Raw genomic sequence first — 12,381 nt, forward strand, 5'->3', positions numbered from 1 at the left:
AGCGGATTATACCCCGTTGACCACGAACGCTGTAAAGGGTTCGAAACGTCGGGATGTAGAATAAATTCAATATACGCGATATAATCGGTTTTAATAGTTTTATTTCATGAGTAACTATCGCGGTAACCGAGGACAATATTAAATAATGTTACGGCTAACTTACCGTATCGTTAGGTCCATCTAGAAGTCTTGAAAGCATGTTATCTAATTCATCATTGAGATGTTTTCGTGTGGCGTCTCGCAGACATTCGACCAGCCACTGCCTGTCCGCTTCCTCAATCAAGCGGTCCGAAAACACCCGAAGACACTCATGCACCCATAAGCGTTTAATGGACTGAAGGGAAGGTGTAACTTCCGGCACAGATAGCAGCACACCCTACATAACAAAGTTCCATATCATAATCATCCCCGGCCTTTGTACAGTTACTGTAGGTACATCTCACTTGTGGGCTGCGCCTCTTTTCATTTAAAAAGAGAACTTGCGTTACCGGTATATAATTACAAAGAGACAAGCCTCTTACCACTAATTATAAACTCTTACCAGAATAACCCTCGAAAAATCACGTAGATTGAATGTGTAATGCGACTTGGAAGGTGTTGGTAGCAAATTCAAGCGACATTGTTTGTACACCTCCAATGTACCATTCACAATTTCTTCGATACTGGGATCGAATTCTTTGGAAAAGCCTCTGAAAGTATTGAAATATTTGATTAATGTATTTTAAGCTTTCGGTAGGTAATTATTAAATTCCTAATATTATGTTTTACTTGTAAGTACCTTGTATCTAGATGCCACAACATTATTCTGCCGAATATAACCTTGAGAGTGTCCTCATCAAATTCGTCGATGCAAAGGAAATTGAAATGACGAGAGAACCTTGGAGTAATCAATTTTGCTCCTGGCGTTGGCTTGCCCATCGCGCACATAAACTGGAAAACAAAACAGTCATCTTTATATAAATAAAGAAGTTGCACTAAAAAGTGTCCGGCGTACAGATACAAAAATTACAAAAGATCTGGCATACTTAATGTTATTTATAGCCCTATAAGTGCGTGTGATATAATTGTGGATGCTTCGCTATGCAAGATGTTATTTATTACAGATGACTGTACACATCGTAGACGGGACACTAGTGATATAAAAGTACGATAGTGTTATGTTAACCTGAACATCTATGAGGTGCATAGCAACGTTGGTCTTGCGGTCGTACCACAGTCCTAAGTCTATGCCTTGTCGCAAAACCTCTATAGGTGGTTGAGCACCATAAGTCTCTGCTTGTGGCATGCTCACGTCATCTACAAATACTACAGAATAGGATCCCACTGGTGGCCCGAAGTAACCTGAAATATTAAATGCCTGAGTTTTGTAGAATACTTATAAACAAGACTTTATTGATAGGGCCATAAAGCCCCTATCCGGTTTTGGCGTAAAATAAAATGTCGAACTCGTTTCTCAGACAATATGTACCTACCGATTTTGATTGAACTTCCAAAAGAGTCCACTAATTGAAGTTAAATATGTTATAAATATTAAATTAAATGTGACATTACCTTTTTTCCTCTTATCAAGCTTGCCCATAATAATATCTTGAGTCTGATTACAATTGGTTTGAGCCGAGAAAGCCATTATGAGAGCCCTGTAAACTTTCGTATCTACTCTTTTTACTAGAAAATCCTAAAAAATAGTTAGGTTGTAATAATATATTTAGGTAATAAAAGATAATAGATGAACCCAACACAGAAAGCGAAAAAAAATATAATTAGATTTTACATGCTAAACAAACCCACAGGATGTCGTTGTATTGATGAAATGAGATAAACAAATATGCTTTACCAAAGTACAACAGCTTAGAAATAACATTCTTAATAAAAATATACTTAATTCAATAAAACTTACAATAATGTAGGAGGACTTGCCAGTCCCAGTGGGTCCAACCATCATGACAGCCTTCTGATGCTGTACTAGAAGCCTGAACAGGGCAAGGTACGTGACGCTGTCCAGGGTGGTCACCAGTATCTGGTTCGGCGCGGTGTCTCTGCTGATGGGCGGCGCTGAGGTCACGTCGTCCTGCCACGGTTTCCATTTACCTTTGCCCTAGACATTATATTTAATTTAATTAACACTTTATACCACTAATAAAGTTAGATACATAGTTAGGTATCATAGGGTAAAGGATAAAACGTTTAATTTGGATGCTGCAAAACACAATTTACAAATACATTACAAACGGAACAAAACTAAAATATACAATTTAATTAGCAGAAAAATAACATACAAAATGGATTTACTTGCTGTAGGTTGTGTGCATTGCAGCAAAAACAAAAGGGTTTCTACTCAGCTATACGCTTCACTCTTTCGAGCAAAGCACTAATATTTTGCCGGAACCCATCAGACCACGTTTCAGTTGGGTTATATATGATGGTAAAAAGTACGGTAGTGTAAAAAGTGTGTATGAAGTGGTGTAATTATGTTTACGAAATATAAGTAAAAGTTATATAAAATATGTATTTCTTATTTGTATAATTTTCTTTTCTGTAGTTATTAGTTATTACGAATAAATTATATATATTTTGATTTCTGTTACTGACCTCTTTAATGTATCGATAGTCATATACAAGTCCGTCTTTTGGAATAGTGAAAATGTACGGCTTTTCTGGCTTGTCTATCACCTTCGGGTACTTTAAAGCTTGTCTGATCTGAAAAGCAAAAATAAGTTATAATGGGATATTTTATGGGCCGAAAAAGCGGTACAGGTTATGTCATCCTATATGTACTTACATTAATCTACAATAAACGGAAATTAAACTAATACCTCTTCTGGAAATTCTTTTTCCAGTAATCCTCTGAACATCCTGTCAAACTTAGGGCGACTAGCTGCTTCCAACGTTGCCCCAATGGACCAAATGGCAGAAAAGAAGAATACACCCTAAAACATTTAATTTATTAATAATAATTTGCAACAGTATCCAAAATGTGATTTAGATATACATTGGTTATTGGCATATGCATACCTCTAATTGTGCCCTAACATCGAGTTCCGCGATAGAATCTGTATATTTTTCATCATAAAAGTCATCCATAAACGTGTCGAATATATTAAAACATCCATTAACTAGATTACTACGTGATGTCACATACATTTGCTGAAAAACAAAACTTTTTCAATAAATAAAGGAAATTTAATTATTTACGTATTATGTATAAGCAATAAGGTATCTCGTTCGGTCCAGGTGTCAAAAGTTGTACCTTCTGAATCAAAAGGGTTATAATTATAAGCATTGGTGGTTGTTTAACACTGGTGAACGTGAAATTCGGCGAAAGTTGACGATTGATCGAATTAAATTGAATTTAACTTCTCGTAGTCGTTTCGCTTTACCGATAAAAACCACTTCCATACCTTAAGCTGTCCCGATAATTCAACCAGCCAAAGTAATGGAGACATAAAGCGGTGGAAAAGCGCTCTGATAAGGGCATGAGTGGCTGTATTCAGAAACGGTGGTAGAGTATTTAACCACGACTCCAACAAACATCGCCAACCCAAACCTTTGGGCTCCATATAAATCATACCGCAGCGCGATACCTGTAAAACGTATTTATAACTATATATCTAGAGTAAAAAATGGTAGGCACAAAATACTTACGACATGTATATGTCACCGTAAAATTGTAAACACTCGTCATATTATAATCTCGCTAGTTACATTATTATACAACGTAACTAGGGCAGATGGAAAAATAGTTGTGGTTTTCTAGTAAAATTCAGCTTAAATGAGGATTGTATTCGTCATACCTTCCTGCATAAATAATCTGACAAAGGGACCAATTTGTTAAAATTTTATTTTGTTATGATAAGACATGGGCCCAACTCGAAGTGCATTTCGTGCGTACCAATCACCGCGAGCGATTGTCAAAATCGTATCATAACAAAATCAACATCGTAACAAATTATTAATTCAGAATCGGCCTTACGATTTATAATATAATAATACAAAGATTAGGATGTAATTCCTAAAGACAATGCTAACGGCGAATTGTATGTAGCGTTTTACAGTTTGGTCGTAAAAATACTGCTATACCGTAGCAGGTGAAGCAGCCTCAAGATCCATAGGTTCAAATACTAGGTTAGTGGTGGGTGCCAGCTGGATGATCTCGCCACTCATCAGGCACAACTTCTTATTGTCGTCCAACACAGTGTTCAAGTTCTCGATCCAGATCGCGTCCACAGGACCATCGAACACTAACCATTTTCTGAAATTTAACGAAGGTTTTTCAAGAGTTCTTGACATACTAGGGTAACTGCTATAGTTATTGGCCCCTCCATAGTAATTCATATTAATGTAATTTATTTATTTATTTCATAATAGGAATTGCAACATTATTTGTTATTAATTATTACTTATGTACGATTAGGAGTCGTCAATGTTAGTGCCCATTGCGCATTTAAACAAACGAGAAGTATTTTATATGAGATTTTACATATGGCGCAACAGATTGGTGTGATAAGTCAGAATATAAGTTTAAAGATGAGAGCCGCTAACGCTAATTGGTGCTCACAATCATAGTCTTATCAGAATAAGTTGAAAACCATATCGAATTGTTAGGACAGAATCTTCTCCCGTAGTTTGTGCATTCATTCTAAAAGGGTTGTCAAATTACCTGTTATCGTTAGGAGAAACCGCAAATGCTCTGTAACTAACTGCCAGGATGCCGTCAGACCACTCGTGGGACACGGGATCGAACTGCCCGTATAACTGGCCCATTGTGATCGATTTCGGGTTTATCACTGTCCACTCTACATGATTCTCGGCCATTAATTTCTAAAAAGCAATGGTGTGTGTATACTTTGTTTAGCATCAGATAAAAGTTCGCAGAATGAAGCATGTGGTTCCAAATCGGGCACTTTTTGCGGTAAAATTTTGAAGTAAATGATAAGTACATTAGATAATTGCATTATTATTAACAATTAAAGAGCCCGATAAAAACTGCATGCTTATTGCTTACTTCCGTGGAGTTTTGACTGATGCTATCATGATTACATATCGCGTCTAGATCGCGTCGCGTATTACATATGTACTTAAAAGGATGAATATAACTTTCTGATGCTCCACGTTAGTAGGTAGAAGCATAGAGAAAAAAATACATAGAGTGGTCACTCCATACATCAGTTCAGACTATTAATTTCAGTGTCTACATCTAGCATCGAGTAGCGGAACTATCAGTACTGCTACTTGACAATAGATGTAGCACCGACCGGAAAGTCTTATCTCAACAGCATAAGACTTTCCGGTCGGTGGCTACATCTATTGTCAAGTAGCAGTACTGATAGTTCCGCTACTCGATGCTAGATGCCAATAGTCTTTTTGGTACTAAAACTCATGTATGGAGTGAGCACTCTATGTATTTTTTTCTCTATGGTAGAAGGTAGAAGAGCGCTATAAAGTTCATGTGTGTCCAGTACAGTGTGTGCGTAATATAGTGCGTCTAGATAATTTTTGGTTTGTTTGATTTTTTTGGGCATTTTGATATACGGCTCTTTAAAAAGAGTAGGTAAAGCATAATGCGTTTTGGTTGAAGGTTCGCTACTGAGGTGTATAGAAAGAAATAACAGTGAAACGATGGCACACCTTGTCGTGCACACAGCCTAAAGCTGCTCCAAGAGCATGATAACATTTCGTTTTTCCTGAGAAAGGGAATCCTACCAACATGAGGCCGTGTCTTACGAGGATCATTTCATACAACTGAAGAACCTGAAAAATATTACGATTGTTTTTTTAGTTGTGAAATACAATACTTCGTGTTCAGTCATTATCCTTACATTTAATTTGATTAAAAAGTATTCTCAGGTTTCAGTTTACAATTCTGAATACAACTTTCAATTAAATTTTATATAAATGTTTAAACATTCAAATGTGCAATTCCAATAAAGCTTACTAATAATATACCTTCTCAATGAAAAAGTCGTTGGCTTGCAAATTCAGTGGGACACAGACTTCTTTACAGCACTGCACCAGATGCGGCAAGCCGGCTTGTGGCAGTGGTAGACCAGGGAACAGATCACCAATAATACCCTATAAAAATAAGAGAAACAAGTAAATTCACTTCCTAATTAGCTTATTAAAATCATCAATAGATATTACAAAAACGCATTGCATACAACGTAGACATACCTACTCCTAACACAGAGCATCTCAACTATTTCCTAAAAGGCTGCGAGATTACGAAGTAATGAAGATAAATTGTTGTATATTTTGCTGCGTTTGTCGGTTAACTGGAAGAGATCCCTCAAAGGGATAAGTTCGCCTTTGTACTTCTTATTAATTTTATGTTATTTTTAATATATCTTTTTGTACAATAAAGAGTTTACTACTACTAAATTGGGTTGTTTACGTTATTTGACGATTTCGACATTTCTGTTGAATCCACTTTATGTGTGGTGATCTCGCGCCTTGTAAGCGTTTCGTAATGCGGTGTCTGTGTATACTGTGAGACTACACGATCGACTCAGCTTATCGTCTCGAACGGTACAACAAGTAGCCAGGGTTGGGCAGTATTTCAATTACATGTATTTGAAATACGTATTTGAAATACAAATTAGTATTTTGTATTTGTATTTCAAATACTACCTCAAAAGTATTTTGTATTTGGTATTTCAAATACTGCACTCACATGTATTTAGTATTTTGTATTTCAAATACTTCAAGCTTCAAAATACATTTCTATAAATACATTTTATTAAATTCTATAATCCTAAAATGTCTAATCTCACGCACAAGCTGTGAGCCGACCGCGAACCTCCGATCCAGCCGAGATACAATTTTCATTGGCTGGATACTGGATCTATATTAGGTCAACTTCTGCGTGGAACTTTTCGTTTAAATCTAGGGGATAGGGTCATTGCAGTAGTTTCCGTCCATGCACTAGTTTTCGACGACTTGACGGATTATCAAATATATATTTCATTTTTAATCTACTACTTTTTGCGAAATCTTCATCTTCCTCGCGTTGTCCCGGCATTTTGCCACGGCTCATGGGAGCCTGGGGTCCGCTTGGAAACTAATCCCAGTAATTGGCGTTGGCACTAGTTTTTACGATAGCGACTGCCATCTGACCTTCTAACCCAGAGGGTAAACTAGGGCCGTAATTGGAATTAGTCCGGTTTCCTCACGATGTTTTCCTTCACCGAAAAGCGACTGGTAAATATCAAATGATATTTCGTACATAGTTCCGAAAAACTCATTGGTTCGAGCCGGGGTTCGAACTCGCGACCTTCGGATTGCAAGTCGCACGCTCTTACCGCTAGGCCACCAGCGCTTCCTTTTTGCGAAATATCATTGTTATATATAGAGAGATATATTGCTTAGACGCCTTAGACATAAGGATTGAAATCAGTCCAAATTTGTGCAGGAATGTAGGTATATATTCAAATTTCGTCAAGTGGACGTAAACTAGAGCTGGACGAAAACTAGCGCAATAACCCTATAAGTTTATATGAAAGGATATTCGTTAACGTTAAAACTAAATGCTAAACAAAAAAATAAATAAAGGTATATTTTGTAATTGAAATACATTATTTTAAACACTGTAATTTGTATTTTGTATTTCAAATACCCGTCACCAAAGTAGTTTGTATTTTGTATTTCAAATACTTTTAAAAATGTATTTTGTAATTTGTATTTCAAATACGTGGAAGCCAGTATTTTGCCCAACCCTGCAAGTAGCATACCATGAATAGCGGAACATCGTGTTCGAGAAACTTGGGCAGATTGACGTCCTTGATTGAGCGCAGCAAGATGATATCCTCATCTTCGTCAGGATAACGCAATTTAAGCGCGCCTGCCGCGCGCAGAACTGATTTCACGGCGCGCATGCCTATAGTAAAGCGAGTCATTAGATAGAGTGAGCCAAAACATCAAAAACACGTAAAAACTAATTTAACTTACCGTAATCGTAGTGACTCTGTGAAGACAGCTGTTCCGAGCACAAGCGGTAAGTAGCAACAATTTTGACTGCGAGTGGTTTTGCATTCAAATAACCAAATGCATACAACTCGATTTCAGATATAAGAACGTAATCTGGCACCATCATAGCCACAGAACGGAATAAAGCCTGTAATATTAAAAGTAAACATTTGAACATAAATAAATGTCGACAAACAATGAAGAATGCAATGGAACGCGGTTTTTCTAGTGGAATACATAAAAATAGACGACATGACATGACAGAAATAAATATCTTAAATAATAAATATCTTTCTATAAAACACTTTATAAATCGATTATTGATTTGACATTTACTCGAGTAATGCAAGTTATACCTAATCCTTGCAATATGATAATTTACCTTTAAATTATCTGGTAGTTCTGAACGCCCAGCGTAGCCTGGATTCATAGTGATGAACACAGCACAGCTTTTATCGAGCTGCAATAAAGTGCCCTCAAACAACAACGTCGTGGCGCCCGAGTTGATACCTCGCTGAATGGACAAGATTTGTTGTGCAACTACGGAAAGCACTTCCAAGTCGATACGATTAAATTCATCGAAGCATGACCAAGCACCGCATGATGCCAAACCCTGGAAAAATATCCGTAAAATGACAGTAACCAACATTAGGGATTTTAAAACTTAGATCTTCAGTACCGATTATATTAACCTTAAAGAATTTTCCAAGAGCAATGTAATCTAGACCATCTGAGCAGTTGAACACGACGCATTGTTTAGCGACGGCCTTAGCTAAATCTTTGGTAGTTTCTGTCTTGCCGGTTCCCGCCGGACCTTCTGGAGCACCACCTAAAAGATTATGAATGATTAGTCACTAATACATAGTTACAAATCTAACTATACCTCGCGCGTCAGCGAGCAGGGGCCCGTTTTTCTAAAGATTGTAACTTGTAATACAAGTGGAAGTCCCTTTCTAACAAAAGCTGTCAAAAAGTGACATCCGCTTGTATTACAAGTTACAAACGAGCCCCAGCTGTCACGTACCTAGAATGTTTGTAGACATTTTTTGGAAGTATAGCACAATAATTTATTTAGAAATAAACATTTAAGTACTTAATAAAAATACAGTAAAAACATATTACTTCAATTATTAAGCCTATCCAAAAGCGACGGAGGAACTGGAAGTATAACTGGAGTTATATGAAGGGTCCACGCTCCACGGAAAGAACATGTCTAATAATCACATTTTTCGGAAAATGAGATTTTTATCTCAAAATGAAGAGCTCTTAATGAACTATTAGTTATATCTTTGGCTACTACTGTATAATAAATGTAACACAACTTTATTTTTAGTTAAATAATACCTGGCCACGGAATTACCATACGTTTTGACATTGTTCCAAATTTTAAAACCGCGATTACTCAAAATGTCACTAGTGTGACTAGACATGTTCTTTCCGTGGACCCTTCATATATTGTAGCAATATACCTAAGTTCAAATGTAGAGCGCCGAAGAGTGTTCTGAAGCATCTGTCTGTGAGCGGCGTGACAACCAAGCGGCCCGCGTTTCCGAGATACTCGTAGCCGTACATCAACTGAGAGTTTATCATGCGGGTTGCACATTGCATACTCTGATTTTCTTGTTTCTAAAAGGAAACCTCCACTGTAAACACTGTGTACATACTTCATAAAAATACTATATTTTCAGTAAATAGTTTTCTTTTATCGTACCTCCCAATAGTAACGGATTTGAGAGAGCCAGTTAAAGTCGTTGATCTTTTGCACTTTGCAGTCGATAAGCAATAAGAGTACATCCCGGGCATGTACATCCAATACAACCAGAGCCCCTGAAATGAGCGTGCAAGCCATTCATAATTAAAAATCGCTATACCAGCCACTATGATAATATAATTTTATTTCTACGTCTACTATATTACTTTGCATCAAAACTCACCCAAACATGTTCATGTGAATATTTCATGTCTATTATACTAAATGTATCATGTAATTAATCATACCAAGAGTAATTCTGTTTTGCAAATTAAGCTCCCCGCGAACAAGGTCCACAATTTTGGAGATTTGGAATTGACACTTGTCCCAGTATCGCTTCATGGCCGCCACACTGATGAGAATAGCCTCTGTCACCTCAGAAGTCCAGTATGTCATTGCTATGCATTGCACCTGTAAAATATTCAAACAATGCTATGCACACAGACAAGACATCCTCTAGACTGAGCATAGTAACGCTACCAGAGGAGGCCACAAATATACGGTAGTTTTACTCCATCTTCGAGTCAGTGTCAGAAATGTCAGAATCCCGTGCCGTGATTGGTCCGTGTCTTTTAACGGACCAATCACGGCACGGGATTCGCTCACCTCGTCCCCTACACCCCAGTATTTTTGGCAGCAGCGGTTTCATGAAATAATTGCTCTAAACTCCGTCTAGAGGATTCCTAGTCTATGGCTATGCATAACAAATATTGCCTTGAGAGTTGAGCGTGATTTCAAGTGATTTAAAACCGTGACCTAATGGTGTCCCAAGAGCGCTATTTTGACAACACAGATATTTATATATTTTAAGGGCATCATTGTACAAAATTGTAAAAGAAGAATGTACTTACAGCTTGACCCGGCCACACGAGCACCCAGTGCTGCCGCGGCACCTGCATGTAGTCATCGTACGAGAGAGCCACAGCGTGATGAACAGAGTCTTTCATGGAGAACTCCAGTTCTAGTAACCATTTTTCTACCTTTATTCAATTAAAAAATAAATAGTTGTTAGAACGATATTCAAACATCGTTTTTTTTAGTATTTAAAAGAATTTGAGTGAGAGTTACTAGTGGATGCAGTATGTAGAGTGTCATTCATAAAAAAATGTCATATATACAAAATACAAAAAGTACCAAATCCTCCAGTGCCCAGTGCACTATTAGCAGGTGAAAAATATCAAAACTAATGTCGAAAAATGTCGAGCGTCGAGCATGATTATTTAACGCAAAAAAATACCTACATTTCAAGCTTATGACGGATAAATTAATACCACATTTAAAAGACATACATGTCACAGACTCATATAATAATTACCTGTCCTTTTGCTTCTACAGTATCAATAGTCATAGTCAACTCCACAATCTCACCCTCCGATGAACGCATGTGAGTCACGACCATCTCGGGCGTAAATGACAGTTTTGCGATTCCCTCAAAGCATTTCTTGAGGTGAGGTTGCACTCTATAAATATAATGTATAGATATATGGCGTTATACGCGTTACAAGCCTGAATTATAGATGGTCAACCAGATCTTGTCAGTAGAAAAAGGCGGCAAATTTGAAAAATGTAGGCGCGAAGGGATATCGTCCCATAGAAAATTTGAATTTCGCGCCTTTTTCTACTGACAAGATTTGGTTGACCGTCTATAGCTATGAATCGTTTGTATTTATCTGTCATTTTGACTTATGAATTTGTAGGGGGGGTGCATAACACTTCCATCGTATTTTCTCGCGGAAACGTTCATATTTATCATGCTATACTTCAGTCAACCTCAGTACTTTATGTACCGAGACTGACTGAAATAGCAAGACACGTACGTTTCCGTGAAAATACGATGGAAAATAATTATACATTACATCTGTCTATATGCAGTACTGGGTACACTTAAGTGAAGATACTGACCGCATAGGATCTTTAGTCTCCGATAAAATCTCAAGCAGCTCGTCGTTGGACAGGAAGAAGAAGCGCGGGAAATACAAACGTTTCTTCTCCAGATACGCATTCAAGCCTCTCTGGACCATTTCCAGCAAATTGTTGGATTTCTTCATTTTGTCCAACATTTTGTCTATCATGATCACGTCTAAAACTCGAGGTTCTAGGAAGGCAGCTTTCAAAATTTCGCGCCAAGTCTAAAATTTTCATCGAATATATGTATTATTGATGTCAGATAGGATTAGTATTTTGATGTCGTTGATAAAAAAAAAGATAGGATAAAATATATAATTTATCAGTAAAAATTTAGATAATATTAATAAAACGTATCCTCCATAAGCTTATATTTAAGGGCGTCGACAATCACGTTCGTTAATCGAGTGTAAATTCACCAAGGACCTGGCTGCCTGACTGCCGGATAATACCTCGCCAAAAACGACTAACACAAGCAATATCAAAATAAAATATTTTTAGCTGTTACCTTATCAACAGCACTGAAGCGACGCCCTTCCTCGGGTATTTGTTGCTGAATGTCTGGAGATGAGAAAATGGGTTCCAGGTACATCCAAGTGGCCTGTACCTTCAACCACTCGTCTAAGATCTCTTGCAATAATATCAACTTGCCCTCCCAATCACTATAGATGAATTTTGATGAAATTAGTTATCGTAGGTCTAATAATTAAGATTGGTAGGTACATAGACTAGGAATCCTCTAGCTAGACGGAGTTTAGAGCAATTAT

At 37.3% G+C, this 12,381-nt stretch overlaps 1 protein-coding gene across 1 annotated transcript in view; it reads right to left on the bottom strand.

The window, feature by feature from the left end:
- Window positions 1-12,381, bottom strand: part of LOC134647857 (dynein axonemal heavy chain 7-like) — a 34,793-nt gene that overhangs the window by 17,533 nt on the left and 4,879 nt on the right. Inside the window, exons 12-36 of the mRNA XM_063502193.1 lie at window positions 12,123-12,276; window positions 11,612-11,838; window positions 11,025-11,169; window positions 10,561-10,689; window positions 9,958-10,120; window positions 9,671-9,786; window positions 9,429-9,585; window positions 8,652-8,788; window positions 8,342-8,572; window positions 7,942-8,107; window positions 7,725-7,870; window positions 5,944-6,069; window positions 5,626-5,748; window positions 4,658-4,818; window positions 4,078-4,249; window positions 3,399-3,581; window positions 3,013-3,144; window positions 2,814-2,927; window positions 2,590-2,697; window positions 1,898-2,095; window positions 1,552-1,675; window positions 1,166-1,341; window positions 779-930; window positions 542-689; window positions 164-376 (exon numbers count right to left, since the gene is read on the bottom strand). Coding sequence (XP_063358263.1) covers window positions 164-376; window positions 542-689; window positions 779-930; window positions 1,166-1,341; window positions 1,552-1,675; window positions 1,898-2,095; window positions 2,590-2,697; window positions 2,814-2,927; window positions 3,013-3,144; window positions 3,399-3,581; window positions 4,078-4,249; window positions 4,658-4,818; window positions 5,626-5,748; window positions 5,944-6,069; window positions 7,725-7,870; window positions 7,942-8,107; window positions 8,342-8,572; window positions 8,652-8,788; window positions 9,429-9,585; window positions 9,671-9,786; window positions 9,958-10,120; window positions 10,561-10,689; window positions 11,025-11,169; window positions 11,612-11,838; window positions 12,123-12,276 — 3,901 coding nt within the window. The remainder of the gene's footprint in view (window positions 1-163; window positions 377-541; window positions 690-778; window positions 931-1,165; window positions 1,342-1,551; window positions 1,676-1,897; window positions 2,096-2,589; window positions 2,698-2,813; window positions 2,928-3,012; window positions 3,145-3,398; window positions 3,582-4,077; window positions 4,250-4,657; window positions 4,819-5,625; window positions 5,749-5,943; window positions 6,070-7,724; window positions 7,871-7,941; window positions 8,108-8,341; window positions 8,573-8,651; window positions 8,789-9,428; window positions 9,586-9,670; window positions 9,787-9,957; window positions 10,121-10,560; window positions 10,690-11,024; window positions 11,170-11,611; window positions 11,839-12,122; window positions 12,277-12,381) is intronic.

This window comes from Cydia amplana, chromosome 5, assembly GCF_948474715.1.
Source record: "Cydia amplana chromosome 5, ilCydAmpl1.1, whole genome shotgun sequence".
Classification (NCBI taxonomy): domain Eukaryota; kingdom Metazoa; phylum Arthropoda; class Insecta; order Lepidoptera; family Tortricidae; genus Cydia; species Cydia amplana.